The sequence below is a fragment of the Podarcis raffonei genome, chromosome 2 (assembly GCF_027172205.1).
Source record: "Podarcis raffonei isolate rPodRaf1 chromosome 2, rPodRaf1.pri, whole genome shotgun sequence".
Taxonomy (NCBI): Eukaryota; Metazoa; Chordata; class Lepidosauria; order Squamata; family Lacertidae; genus Podarcis; species Podarcis raffonei.
Window position 1 is genome coordinate 122,477,216 of NC_070603.1, and position 15,190 is coordinate 122,492,405.

The window sequence follows — 15,190 nt, forward strand, 5'->3', positions numbered from 1 at the left end:
AGATACTCCTGTTAGAATATTTACAACTAGCAAAACTGACGGGAAGAGTTAGAGGAGTATTGAACCAGAAAATGTTTGGAGAATGGAGAATATTTAAGGATCATATAAGATCATATTGTACCAACCACACCATATTAGCAGAACTTGAGTGATACTTGTAAACACAACAAATACCGTTTGTGGAGAAGACGGGAACAATATTAAAGAATATAAAACTGTGGAAAAAACGACAGTATAAACAGTACAATGAGAATGATTGGAAGACTTGTTTTGTCAGAAGTCTTTTTTATTTAAGTGTTTATTTAAGTATTAATTAGGAAGATTAAGTTTTTTTTATGCACGTAAATCTGCTTCTTCTTCTTTCTTTTTTCTGTATTTTCTTTTTTCTGTATTGTTTTTTCTTTAATTTTATTTTTGAAGTATGAGATTGTAAATTCTTTGTAAATTCTCAGTATATGTGTGTAATTTAAATTAATAAAGATTTAAATAATAATAATGGAAGTACAAATACAAAAAAAGGCAGCACAGTATATCTGGAAGAGACTTAAATCAGGTTAGAACCATGAGAAAAGCCAGTCTTCTAGAGATGGAGTCCTGCGTATCTGTATTTGTTGTATGCATGACAAAAATCACACCAAACCATGCAGGACCCTCAGAGCCCATTGGCAGGTGCTATTTTTTTCCAGTTAGCGCTAAACTTCACACCAAATTAAAAGTTGCCAGTCCCATAAGCTTCTCCATTTGGAGGCAAATGAAATTCCGGCCGTCAGAAGCATCCATGTTAAAAGTTCCTGGGAGCTGAACCCTTTCAGCTGATCGTGCCATAGATTTTGTAAACAAATCTGTTGTAAAGTTGGGATGGGATACAGTGGTACCTTGGTTTGTAACCGTTTTGGATTACAACCACGTCAAACCCGGAAGTGTCAAACCTGCGGACTGTCTCGCCAGAGTGGTGCATGCTCTGGTTATCTCCCGCTTGGACTACTGCAATGCACTCTACGTGGGGCTACCTTTGAAGGTGACTCGGAAACTACAACTAATCCAGAATGCGGCAGCTAGACTGGTTACTGGGGGCGGCCGCCGAGACCATATAACACCGGTCTTGAAAGACCGGTGTTATATGGCTCCCAGTACGTTTCCGAGCACAATTCAAAGTGTTGGTGCTGACCTTTAAAACCCTAAACGGCCTCGGTCCAGTATACCTGAAGGAGCGTCTCCACCCCCATCATTCTGCCCGGACGCTGAGGTCCAGCACCGAGGGCCTTCTGGCGGTTCCCTCATTGCAAGAAGCAAAGCTACAGGGAACCAGGCAGAGGGCCTTCTCGGTAGTGGCGCCCGCCCTGTGGAACGCCCTTCCAGCAGATGTCAAAGCGATAAACAACTACCTGACATTCAGAAGACATCTTAAGGCAGCCCTGTTCAGGGAAGTTTTTAACGTGTGATATTTTACTGTATTTTTGGTTTTTATGGAAGCCGCCCAGAGTGGCTGGGGAGGCCCAGCCAGATGGGCGGAGTATAAATAATAAATTATTATTATTATTATTATTATATAACTGTGTGTCCCCTTTTTTTTTGGATTATATTTTTTTTAATTACATCCCTTTTGGGCGGGGAGGCCCCATTGGCGAAAGCGCGTCTCCAAGGGTTCTCAGATGTTGAAGAAGGCTGGTGCTCACATGGCTTTTTCCACACTTCGTACCTTTCCATAACTTCGCCACTGTGTGTTTTAGTGTTTAGGAAGTCTACCAATGTCCACACCCCATGCAGTTTTACAGGTTTTCGCCTGTGTGGGTTTTCTGATGTCCCGAAAGGTTTGCTTTGTCACCGAAGCTTTTCCCACACCATGTTTTCTCTCCCGTATGTATTCTTTGATGTCTAGCAAGCCGACTGTTTGCACTGAAGCTCTTTCCACACACCGTGCATTTAAATGGTTTCTCGCCTGTGTGCGTTCTCTGGTGTAAAGTAAGAGCACTGCTGTCAATAAAGCACTTTCCACACTCCATACATTTATACGGCTTCTTTCCCGTATGTGTTTTTTGATGTCTGCTAAGGTTACTACTCAGACTGAAGCTTTTCCCGCACACAGTGCATTTAAAGGGTCTCTCCCCTGTGTGGGTCCTTTGATGTAAAGTAAGGCCACTGCTGTCGTTGAAGCACTTCCCACAGCTGACACATTTGTACGGCTTCTCCCCTGTGTGCGTTCTCTGATGTGTCGTCAGGCTACTGCTCTGACTAAAGCTTTTCCCACACTCCACACATTTAAACGGCTTCTCCTCTGTGTGCGTTCTCTGATGTGAAGTAAAGCTACTACGAGCGCTGAAGCTTTTCCCACACTCGATGCATGTATATGGTTTCTCCCCCGTGTGGATTCTCTGATGTAAAGTAAGGCTGCTGCTGCTACGGAAGCACTTTCCACACTCCGTACACTGACATGGCTTTTCCCCTGTGTGTGTTCTTTGATGTAACATCAGGTTACCGCTCTGACTGAAGCTCTTTCCGCACTCTTTGCATTTAAATGGCTTTTCCCCTCTGTGGATTCTCTGATGTTTAGTAAGGCTACTGACCTCAATGAAGCTCTTTCCACACTCGGCGCATGTATATGGTTTCTCTCCTGTGTGGATTCTGCAATGTATATTTAAGTTTGATTGATGTCTAAATGCTTTCCCACACACCAGGCATGTTTTCCTGTTGTTCCTTTTGTGATCTTCCTGTTGGGACAGGGGTTCCTGGACAACAGCACTTTGGGAAGCAGGGACCTCCTTCTTCCTATCCTCTGAGTGGTTTCTCTCATCCCTTTTTGGTCCTCTTTGATTTCCAAACATCTTTTTTCCTGATTCATGCTCGGCTTTTTCCAGTGACACCAAACATTTTCCCATATATTTCTCACTGCTCAATCCATCATTCCCTGGGGGATGAGGAAAAAAATTTACAGTCATACCTCGAGTTGAATGTGCTTTGGGCTGAGCGCGTTTGAGTTGCGCTCCACGGCAACCCGGAAGTAACGGAGCACGTTACTTCCGGGTTTCGCTGCTCGCGCATGCGCAGACGCTCAAAATGACATCACGCACGTGCGAAGAAGTGGCGAAACACTTCCACTGCGTCTTGCGTTCCGTTCGGGATGCTAATGGGGCTCCAGAATGGATCCCGTTCCCATCCCGAGGTACCACTGTATGTATGAACTTCAAGGTAGAAACATGGGATATTATCACAGGTTGACCACAATTTGCTGCTTCTCTGATTTTAGCATTCCCAAGAAATGTGGGAGCATTGTACTGCTAGCCAAGGATTCCCTGCACCACCTAACAGTGGACCTCCAGGATCTCAGCCATTATTCTAACTTTGGGTATCTGAAGAAGTGTGCATGCACACAAAAGCTCATACCAATAACAAACTTAGTTGTTGTCTAAGGTGCTACTGGAAGGAATTTTTGGGGGGAAAACAAGTGGAGCATCAGTTACCTACTGGATATTCAGAAGAAGATGCTGTTTTGGCGTTTGGGGCACCTGCCTTTTCCTTGTCCTGCTGTGGCAAGGGCAGGCCTTCTGGCCTTGGGGCAGAGATGGGAACTTTTCAAACCCTTAAAAAGCCCTCAAGAACATTTGGAGGCTTCCTCATGCCCGGTCAAACTGATTCTTCATCAAACCTCCACATGGACTCATTCAACTACATGATCTCAGGGCTTTCCCACCAGCTGCTAGCTGATCCCTCTTCCCCCATGGAGATGCCAGAGGTTGAACATAGGATCCTCTGTGTGCAGCCAGGTTCCTTTTCTAGACATATGTGGGGCTACCACTGAAGGTGACCCGGAAACCACAACTAATCCAGAATGCGGCAGCTAGACTGGTGACTGGGAGCGGCCGCTGAGACCACATAACACCAGCCCTGAAAGACCTACACTGACTCCCAGTACGTTTCCAAGCACAATTCAAAGTTTGGTGCTGACTTTAAAGCCCTAAATGGCTTCAGCTTTGTATACCTGAAGAAGTGTCTCCACCCCCATCATCCAAATGGGACATTGACATCCAGCTCCAAGGGGCTTCTGGAGATTCCCTCCCTGCGAGAAGTGAGGTTACAGGGAACCAGGAAGAGGGCCTTCTCGGTAGTGGCGCCCGCCCTGTGGAACTCCCTCCCATCAGATGTCAAGGAAATAAACAACTGTCTGACTTTTAGAAGACATCTGAAGGCAGCCCTGTTTAGGTAAGTTTTAAATATTTGATGCTTTGTTGTGTTTTTAATATTCTGTTGGGAGCCGCCCAAAGTAGCTGGGGAAACCCAGCCAAATGGGCGGGGTATAAATAATAAATGGGGAATATGCCCCAAACATATTTCAATCAAGGAATGGGGGTAGGGCGGGGGGGATGTGTCCTTACCTAGAGAGGACTGTGTCTCATAATTTGCCTCCATGACCTTTGGTCTGGATCCAGCAGGGCCCAATGCCTCTTCGGTGAAATGAACAGCCACCTCTTTGAACGTTTATCCAGACCCTGGAGAAAGAGAATATACAGAATTTTTCTTCTCCCTCTCTCATGAGCATCCCATGAAGCTAACGCTGGAAGATTTAGGAAAAAGAAAGGAAGCACTTCTTCATGAAGCACAGAGTCAACTATGGAACTTGCTCCCCCCAGGAGGCAAATATGGCCAGGAACTCCCTTTTTGATTTACTAAATATTATGAAAGTATCATGTAAACGCTCTATGAGCCCGCATGGGCATAGCCAGGATTTATTTTCGGGGAAAACAAGCTTTATGTTAGGGGGGCAGAACTGAGTTACCTGTGATGCAATTGGTCAGTTAGTTAAGCATTTTTATTTACTTACTTGATTTAGGGGGAGCAGTTGCAGCCCCCTGGCTAAGCCTATGTGAGCTCTCTAAAAACAGCACAGGCCAGCATGTCAATCCTTACATCTGACTTTAAGAAGACATCTGAAGGCAGCTCTGCTTAGGGAAGTCTTTAAATGTTTGATGTTTTATTGCTTTTTTAGTAATATTCTGTTGGGAGCCGCCCAGAGTGGCTGGGGAAACCCAGCCACATGGGTGGAGTATAAATTGTTGTTGTTGTGCAGGGTATAAATAAGTTGTTGTTGTTGTTGCTGTTGTTACCCTCACCCTACTCCCAAATGCTGCTTCCTCTTCACCAATGCACCCCCATCATTCTGCCTGGACACTGAGATCCAGCGCTGAGGGCCTTCTGGCGGTTCCCTCACTGCAAGAAGTGAAGTTACAGGGAACCAAGCAGAGGGCCTTCTCGGTAGTGGCACCCGCCCTGTGGAACGCCCTCCCACCAGATGTCAAAGAGAAGAACTACCAGACTTTTAGAAGACATCTGAAGGCAGCCCTCTTTAGGGAAGCTTTTAATGTTTAACAGACCACTGTATTGTTTTTATTTATTTGTTTGTTTAGACCACTGTATTTTAATACTTTTTGGAAGCTGCCCAGAGTGGCTGGGGAAACCCAGCCAGATGGGCGGGTATAAATAATAAATTCTATTCTATCTGGTCCCCCTACCCAAGCTGAATATGCCCCTGGGGATACTGAGTGGCTACCAAGAGGATTTTGCAATTTCTGCAGCAGTCTGTCCCACACCTTGCAGCCGAATTGCACAGATCAGACCCCACACCCTGAGGCATGCGCGTAGCCAGGATTTATGTTGAGGGGTGGGGAGTAGGAGACACACACACACACACACACACACACACCCTGTCATCATCCTCGGCCTGGCTATTGCCCAGCAGATTCGGAATGAAAAGTCTGGCGTTGTTTCAAACTGCTTCCTTTTGACCCCAAGTGCTCCAAAACCTATCTACAATTTTCGTGGCTTTAAAGAAGAACGGGAACTTTTCACAAATTATTTTAAAAGACAACTGGACTCCTGGGCAGGTTTTGAATAAACATGCACAGATTTATTGAGGGTTAATATAGTAGACAGATAATATAAGGCTGTATACAATTTTACAGTATGCAGAGAATAATATGAGTTGAGAAATCAGAGAGAGGAGTTGAGGGAAGTGGGGGGGAGGGAGGGTTTGTTGGGGCGGTGGGAGGGGAAAAGGGGGGGAAATAATGGAGATGATTTGTTTTGTGAATTTGTTATGTTAAACTGTTAATATATATATATATTTTTAAAAAACCACCTATCTACAATTTCTACTTTTAGTTAAGTATTTTTATTTATTTACTCGATTTAGGGGGGCGGGGTGCAGCTGCAACCCCTCCTGGCTATGCCCATGGAGTGGGGGGGCTCTTTCCTCCTGCCCCCTAGCCCCCACGCCATCCCCATGCATTGCACCTCTTTGTCCTCTGCGCGCTCCAGCCTCCCTCTCTCCAAGACTCGTCCTCTCCCATTGAGTATGGAGGGGTTTCCAACAGCCCCACTCCCCACTCCCCTTGCCACGGCAGCTTCCTGCCTCTCTAGGAAACCACAGCTCTGCTCATCTGTCTAGTGGGAGGACTGAGCGACAGAAGAAGAAGAAGAAGAAGAAGAAGAAGAAGAAGAAGAAGAAGAAGAAGAGGAGGAGTTTGGATTTGATATCCCGCCTTTCACTCCCTTTAAGGAGTCTCAAAGCGGCTAACATTCTCCTTTCCCTTCCTCCCCCACAACAAACACTCTGTGGGGTGAGTGGGGCTGAGAGAAGTGTGACTGGCCCAAGGTCACCCAGCAGCTGCATGTGGAGGAGCGGAGACACGAACCCGGTTCCCCAGATTACGAGACTACCGCTCTTAACCACTACACCATACTGTCATACTGACAGGAGCTACCTGCACCCACTTTCCTCTTGCTAATCCCTTGACGCTGTGCTGGAGGCTGCAGAAAGCAACGCAGGTGAGGGACACATCTGGCCAGGCTTTCCCCATCCTGCGCTGAGATTCTTGAACAGCAGGGGGCTGGACTAGATGGCCCTTGGTGTCCCTTCCAACTCTGCAATTCTATCATCATGCAACGTTTCTAGCTCTCTTCCTCCTCGGTGTTGCAGGAATTTATGTATAGATTGGGGGGGGGGAGGTTGCCCCTCCAGCAGATATCATGCACATGCAGCCCACTACCAAAATCAGCACAATCGCTTTTGTGACTTTTGTGATTTGTCACCACAAAACGCTTCCCGCAGTTTCTTCCTATCTATTCTGCTGCATGATACCAAATGTAAGAATTCACTGATAAATGTATCTATGTACTGGCTCACTGGGAAAACTTCAGAAATACATATAGACATGTGAGCTCAGCTACTCAGCAGCCCCTCTGCCTGAGTGATAATTCCTGGCATCTTGATACCTGAGTGCCAGACAGGTAGACATTCCAGAAATAAGAGGACAAAAAGGTGTGATTAACTTGGCTGGGAAATAAGGAAAAGTAAAGATCTCTTTTGTTACACTTGATGGGTGTTTGGTGGAGGGCAAGGAGAACCGTGGGGCAGGGTCCACGATGCTCAGATTACTGCCACCAGACCTGCCCTTTCATGATGTAACCATGATGTATTGGTGATGTAGTTTGGGGGGGGTGTAACATGGGGATTAAAGGTAAAGGTAAAGGTACCCCTGCCCGTACGGGCCAGTCTTGCCAGACTCTAGGGTTGTGCGCTCATCTCACTCTATAGGCCGGGAGCCAGCGCTGTCCGCAGACACTTCTGGGTCACATGGCCAGCGTGACAAGCTGCATCTGGCAAGCCAGCGCAGCACACAGAACGCCGTTTACCTTCCCACTGGTAAGCGGTCCCTATTTATCTACTTGCACCTGGGGGTGCTTTCGAACTGCTAGGTTGGCAGGCGCTGGGACCGAACGACGGGAGCGCACCCCGCCGCGGGGTTTCGAACCGCCGACCATGCGATCGGCAAGTCCTAGGCGCTGAGGTTTTACCCACAGTGCCACCCGCGTCCAACATGGGGATTAGCAGCTAATAAAAGTTTGTGGGCTCTTTTGTTCAAGGCTTCCATCTTGTTCCACCTTGTGGCAGGTGGGAGTCCTGTCTCGACAGTCTTCAATAAAGACCAAGCCTACTGGCTGCTGTTTTTCTCTGGTATTCCTGGCTGGTGCCCTTGTTTTTTGTCCAAGAGAGCCCTCAGATTTCTCAGTTAACATTGGGAGATTTGGGGAGCCTGCAAAAGGACTCCCCAGCTGCAGCGCTTAAAAATAGCACAATGGAGCAAAATGCAGGTGTCTCCGCCTCCTCCCCAAGGCTGCTTAATAATAATAATAATAATCATAATCATCATAATCATCATAATCATCATAATAATCATAATAATCATAATAATCATAATAATAATACACAGGTGGTGCTGTGGTCTAAACCACAGAGCCTAGGGCTTGCCAATCAGAAGGTCGGTGGTTCAAACAGGAGTGAGCTCCTGTTGCTCGGTCCCTGCTCCTGCCAACCTAGCACTTCGAAAGCACGTCAAAGTGCAAGTAGATAAATAGGTACCGCTCCGGCGGGAAGGTAAATGGCGTTTCCGTGCGCTGCTCTGGTTCGCCAGAAGTGGCTTAGTCATGCTGGCCACATGACCCAGAAGCTGTACGGCGGCTCCCTCGGCCAATAATGCGAGATGAGCGCCGCAACCCCAGAGTCGGCCACGACTGGACCTAATGGTCAGGGGTCCCTTTACCTTTACCTGATAATAATAATGCAAGCTGGATTTAGAAGAGGCAGAGGAACCAGAGACCAAATTGCAAACATGCGCTGGATTATGGAGAAAGCTAGAGAGTTCCAGAAAGACATCTACTTCTGCTTCATTGACTATGCAAAAGCCTTTGACTGTGTCGACCACAGCAAACTATGGCAAGTTCTTAAAGAAATGGGAGTGCCTGATCACCTCATCTGTCTCCTGAGAAATCTCTATGTGGGACAAGAAGCTACAGTTAGAACTGGATATGGAACAACTGATTGGTTCAAAATTGGGAAAGGAGTACGACAAGGCTGTATTTTGTCTCCCTGCTTATTTAATTTATATGCAGAATACATCATGCGAAAGGCTGGGCTGGATGAATCCCAAGCTGGAATTAAGATTGCCGGAAGAAATATCAACAGCCTCAGATATGCAGATGACACAACCTTGATGACAGAAAGTGAGGAGGAATTAAAGAACCTTTTAATGAGGGTGAAAGAGGAGAGCGCAAAATATGGTCTGAAGCTCAACATCAAAAAAACGAAGATCATGGCCACTGGTCCCATCACCTCCTGGCAAATAGAAGAGGAAGAAATGGAGGCAGTGAGAGATTTTACTTTCTTGGGCTCCATGATCACTGCAGATAGTGACAGCAGCCACGAAATTAAAAGACGCCTGCTTCTTGGGAGAAGGGCAATGACAGGCCTAGACAGCATCTTGAGAAGTAGAGACGTCACCTTGCCAACAAAGGTTTGTATAGTTAAAGCCATGGTTTTCCCAGTAGTAATGTATGGAAGTGAGAGCTGGACCATAAAGAAGGCTGATCGCCGAAGAATTGATGCTTTTGAATTATGGTGCTGGAGAAGACTCTTGAGAGTCCCATGGACTGCAAGAAGATCAAACGCATCCATTCTTAAGGAAATCAGCCCTGAGTGCTCACTGGAAGGACAGATCGTGAAGCTGAGGCTCCAGTACTTTGGCCACCTCATGAGAAGAGAAGACTCCCTGGAGAAGACACTGATGCTGGGAAAGATGGAGGGCACAAGGAGAAGGGGGCGACAGAGGACGAGATGGTTGGATAGTGTTTTCGAGGTTACTAGCAGGAGTTTGACCAAACTGCGGGAGGTAGTGGAGGACAGAGGTGCCTGGCGTGCTCTGGTCCAGGGGGTCACGAAGAGTCGGACACGACTAAACGACTAAACAACAACAACAACAACAACAACAACAATAATTTATTACTTATACCCTGGCCATCTGGCTGGGTTTTCCCAGCCACTCTGGGCGGCTTCCAGCAGAATATTAAAATACAATAGTCTATTAAACATTAAAAACTTCCCTAAACAGGGCTGCCTTCAGATGCTTCTCCTGCATGATTGTGCCCTTTCCCTCCCAAGCTGAATAACACCCCCTACCCAGGGGAGACTGAGCTGATCCACAGGGACCCGAAGATGATCTTGCAATGCAAACGCTGCGTCACTTTGAAGATCCCCTATGATCCTTTGCACAGGGGCATTTCCAGCTCTCTTTGTCCCATTTGGGGAACGTGCCCCCCCTCCGCACCCTTAACTCTCCCTCCCCATAAGCTCCCTGCGCTAAAATACAACACCGGGGTGTGTGGGGGCTGGAGGAATACTCAGCGAGCCTTCATGGAGGAACCGAGCGCCAGATGGACGCGAGAGGAGAGGTATTTTTCTTCTTCTCCACATTAAATGGGGGGAAGTTGCAACCAGCGGAAGGCAAAGGGGAGGTGGGGCACTCGGTCCTCCACTGGGCGACTGACCCGGCCGGGCTCTGCTTCCCGGAGAAGCAGGAAATTGCCATCCAAAGGCGGCGGCGGCGGCGCTGGGGGCGTTGCAGAAGCGCCCTGGGGAAGCGCGCGCGCAAAGGAGAGGCTGCAAAGCGCCGAGGTGCGACTTTTGTGGGTCATTGAAAGGAAAGACGGGGGAGGGAACCCAAGGAGGATTTGTTTGAGGGTAATGGAGGGGAAAACACCTTTCCCCCCCCCGCCTCCCACGCGGAGCACTTTTCCCCGGGAAATGCACGGGGTGGGGTCGTGGATGATCCGCGCTGTGCACTTGCGTCGTGCGGCCCAGGGTGCTGCAGGATCGCCCAATGCAAGGACCCCCCCTTTTAAAACCACCCCCCAGCTCGGAAAAGAAAGGCGCAGCCTTCATTGATGGGAGCGGGGGAACATGCAGCCCGGACAGGAGAAACTCGCTATGGGGAAAACAGCCTTGCTGAGGGGGTGGGGGCAGGGTGGGGGGTTTGCGTGAGACTTTTGCGCCCCCGGAGCTTTGAATGCCCGAGGTCATCAGAAAGCCTGACGGGTTTAAATAGTGGGCGGGACGGGGCGCCGCGTGTTTAAAACTGAGGTCGGCTTCCGGGATGGTTTCATAGAGCAATGCAATGGGTTTACTTTGGATCCCTGGATTTTTTGTTCTCAGGAAAAGACTCGGCCTGCTGTGTTTCCTGGAAAGACATTCTCAAAGCAAGACTCGATGTCTTCTATGGAAAGAGAAGAACCAATTCTCCCGGCCTCTGGGGAAGGAGAGAGATTGGCAGGTACAGATTTTTGAACCGTCAAGGGAAAAGGCTATACAGAAAAGGGAAGAGCACAAAGTAGCAAATTTGGGTAGCGTTAATCTTGAGCCACTCACTCCCTTTGGGGAAAACCCAGAGATCAGTGTTAGAACACAGTCTTTGGATGTAGAAATCCGAAGGTTCAGTCCTGTCTTTGTGCTGTTACCGGAAAAATCCGAGGGCTCCCTTGGACAAAAGTAAAGACACCAACCAGGATAACTTGGAGCAAAACAGCAGCCTGTAGGCTTGGCCTTTATTGAACTGTTGCAACAGGGTGTTCCCCTCACTTGCAAGAGAGAGGAAAGACCCAGAAAAATAGTGTGCAAGGTCTTATAAAAACTTTTTGAAATTCCCCTCCTCTAGGTCAAGCCCACCCCCAGAAACATCATGCATACATTACAGAAAGGAGGGGTTGAGGGAGGAGTTGGTGGTAACCTGAGTGTCTTGTCACCTGGCTGGTTCCTCCTTTCCCCCCTCCCCATGAGTCACTTCCAGGAGACAAAGGGGAGTTTGCAGTTTCCTGCCCCCAGAGGGAAGATCTGATCATTGTCCTTTGTTTCAGTCCATGCTGAATCCACTCCCATATGCAAGTTCTTTGTGATCTTGATTGTCTTCTGTCTGGGATCATCAGGGTTGGCATAGCAACTGGGCAGGGCTCCTGTGGATGTGCTGAGACGGTGAAGGGATTATGGCTGACCAGGACCAAGCCACCCCCCTTTGATAGTTCTTGTCATATGGAGTAAAATAAAATGGAACAGGGCAAATCCGATGTATGGTTGATTTTCTATGAATTTATAACAGAAATGTGGCGTATGTAGTGTGTGAGTGTGTGTGTGTGTGAAGTTTGTACAAACAGAATGATTGGGGTGGGGGGGTTCCTGCTACAGTGCAGAGCAGTGGTTTTCAACCAGTGTGCCCTGGCACCCTGGGGTGCCTTGGGCAACACCCACCTCTTTCTTTTTCTTTCTTTCCTTCCTTTCTTCCCTCCCTCCTCGCATGCCCTCTTGCGTCTCTGCGTCCCAAAGGCTTGCACAGCTGTTTGTGGCAGCAGCCCTGGCCACCACCTCGCCAGGTGAATGGTCCTCTGGGGCTGGCCAGAGGGTGCTTCCCAGGCCCCTGTGGGGCAGTGTGAGGAGTCAGTGCAAGGAGGTGGGGCAGCTCAGAGACAACAGCAGCTGCCCAGAGGTCTCCCATGGAGATGGGAGAGGAGAGGAGGCTGAGGGAACACTCCACAAGGGAATGTGTTCGAAAAACGGTGAGGGCGGCCAGTTCTGCAAGCAAGGGGTGACATAACTAGGCTCCTGAGCCCCACAGGGGTGCTGCAGAATGATTGCTGTTGGTTGGGGGAATCCTGGGCCCAAAAAAGTTTGAAAACCTCTGCTGCAGAGGGATATGAAAGTAAGGGAACAGACACATCTGATGTCAAGCGGGATACAGTGGTGCCTCGCAAGACGAAAAGAATCCGTTCCGCGAGTCTCTTCGTCTTGCGGTTTCTTCGTCTTGCGAAGCAAGCCCATTAGCGGATTAGCGCTATTAGCGGGCTTAGCGGATCAGCTGATAAGCGGTTTGGCGGATCAGCTGATAAGCGGCTAAGCGGCTTAGCGGATCAGCTGTTAAGCGACTTAGCGGATCAGCTGATAAGCGGCTTAGCGATCAGCTGTTAAGCGGCTTAGAGGATCAGCTGTTAAGCGGCTTAGCGGATCAGCTGTTAAGCGGCTTAGCGGATCAGCTGATAAGCGGCTTAGCGATCAGCTGTTAAGCGGCTTAGCGGATCAGCTGATAAGCGGCTTAGCGGATCAGCTGTTAAGCGGCTTAGCGGATCAGCTGATAAGCGGCTTAGCGATCAGCTGTTAAGCGGCTTAGAGGATCAGCTGTTAAGCGGCTTAGCGGCTTGGGAAAAGGGGGGGAAAGGAAAAAAAGCCCGCAGGAACTCGCAAGACATTTTCGTCTTGCGAAGCAAGCCCATAGGAAATTCGTTTTGCGAAGCACCTCCAAAACGGAAAACCCTTTCGTCTAGCGGGTTTTCCGTCTTGCGAGGCATTCGTCTTGCGGGGCACCACTGTATTGGCCTGACTGGATTTTATATTGTCCTCCTGGAGGGCAGCATATTCAGAAGGTAAACCCAGCTTTTGGTGTCTGCAAATAACATTAAATAATGCACCCATATACACAAAGCTCACAATCCTTTGTTTTCTGCTGGAAATTCAAAAAAGTTTTCTTTTTCTTAACCCCTACCCCAGATGATGGGCAGAATAATGGGAATTCTATGCTATCGTCCGAAATTCCTGCAGCTGAAGAAGGAAAAGAGATGGTTGCAGATGAAAGTGAACTTAAGAAGCACAGAGAAGAGAAATCCTCACCGTCTCCGGAGGTTAATGCCCATGAACCCCAAATCCTGCAGGAAGATGGACAAGGAAACAGCCAGAAAATATGCCCTGTGTGTGGAAAGATATTTAGATACGAATCAAACTTAAATAGGCATTGCAGAAGCCACACGGGGGAGAAGCCATTTAAGTGCACTGAGTGTGGAAAGAGCTTGAGCTCAAATTGGAGCCTTCTTACACATCTAAGAACCCACAGAGGGGTGAAACCATTTAAATGTGTAGACTGTGGAAAGAGTTTCAGTGAGAGCAGTACCCTCCTTACACATACGAGAACACACACTGGGGAGAAACCATTTAAATGCATGGAATGTGGGAAAACCTTCAGTAGGAACACTCACCTTACTTCCCATCAGAGAACTCACACGGGGGAGAAACCTTTTAAATGCATGGAGTGTGGAAAGAGCTATACTGATAGTAGTGGCCTTACTCAACATCAAAGAACCCACACAGGAGAAAAACCATTTAAATGTACAGAGTGCGGAAAGGGTTTCAAGCAGCCCAACCACCTTACTATACATTACAGAACACACACCGGGGAGAAGCCATTGAAATGCATGGAATGCGGGAAGAGATTCAGCCAGCTCATTAACCTGACTTCACATCAAAGAATACACACAGGGGATAAACCATTTAAATGTACAGAGTGCGGAAAGGGTTTCAAGCAGCCCAACCACCTTACTATACATTACAGAACACACACCGGGGAGAAGCCATTCAAATGCATGGAATGCGGGAAGAGATTTAGCCAGCTCATTAACCTGACTTCACATCAAAGAATACACACAGGGGATAAACCCTTTCAGTGCATGGAATGTGGGAAGAGCTTCACTGATAGTAGCGGCCTTGCTCAACATCAGAGAACTCACACAGGGGAGAAGCCATTTAGATGTACCGCGTGCGGGAAAGGCTTCCAACGTCCCAGTCGCCTTATTCTACATTACAGAACCCACACCGGGGAGAAGCCATTTAAATGCCTGGAATGTGGGAAGAGCTTCAGCCAGTCTGGTCACCTTACTATACATCAGACAACACACACACGGGGGAAACCATTTGAGTGTACGAAATGTGGGAAGCGCTTCAGGAAGAATGGAAGCCTTGCTTTGCACCACCAGACGCACACAGGAGGAACCATTTAGTTGCATGGAATGTGTGAAAAACTACTGTAATCTCACTCAGCTTACCTCACATTACATTAGAGAACACACTGGGGAGAAACCATTTAGAAACGGGGAATGTGGGAGAAAGTTTATTTACAGGAATAGACTGCATACAATAACACCCACTGGAGAGGAACCCTTTAAATGCTTCATGCGTGGAAAGAACTTTTGTGACAGCATCAGTTTCATTCCTTGAGGCCTTTTTTTGCCCTTGGCAACATTCAACGTCCCCCCGCCCATCCCTCTTGCTCCCTTCCCAAAGCCAGGTAAACAAGGTGCTGGGCTTTGGGAAGGAGGCATGAAGGCTCTGAGGGGGTCCTAAAGTCTTCCCACCTGTCAGGGTGCAGTCAGCAGCTCCTGGCCCAGGAAAGTATAAAGACAAGAAAAAAATTCTTACAGTCCTTTCCCCTCCCTCCCAAGCTTACAGAGAGGCCATAAAACCCAGCCTCTTGGATAATGGCGTTGTCCCGAGTGA

At 48.1% G+C, this 15,190-nt stretch overlaps 2 protein-coding genes across 2 annotated transcripts; one reads left to right on the forward strand and one right to left on the reverse strand.

Moving 5' to 3' along the window:
* Positions 1-1,642: 1,642 nt before the first annotated feature.
* LOC128409428 (zinc finger protein 239-like) lies at positions 1,643-6,408 on the reverse strand. Its single transcript, XM_053379918.1, has 3 exons — positions 6,286-6,408; positions 4,371-4,484; positions 1,643-2,905 (listed from the first exon to the last, which is right to left on the reverse strand). Exons 2-3 carry the CDS (start codon positions 4,402-4,404, stop codon positions 1,770-1,772), a joined length of 1,170 nt encoding a protein of 389 aa, XP_053235893.1. The 5' UTR covers positions 4,405-4,484; positions 6,286-6,408; the 3' UTR covers positions 1,643-1,769.
* Positions 6,409-10,244: 3,836 nt separating this feature from the next.
* LOC128409405 (zinc finger protein OZF-like) lies at positions 10,245-15,129 on the forward strand. Its single transcript, XM_053379869.1, has 3 exons — positions 10,245-10,278; positions 11,039-11,156; positions 13,415-15,129. Exons 1-3 carry the CDS (start codon positions 10,261-10,263, stop codon positions 14,692-14,694), a joined length of 1,416 nt encoding a protein of 471 aa, XP_053235844.1. The 5' UTR covers positions 10,245-10,260; the 3' UTR covers positions 14,695-15,129.
* Positions 15,130-15,190: the final 61 nt, after the last annotated feature.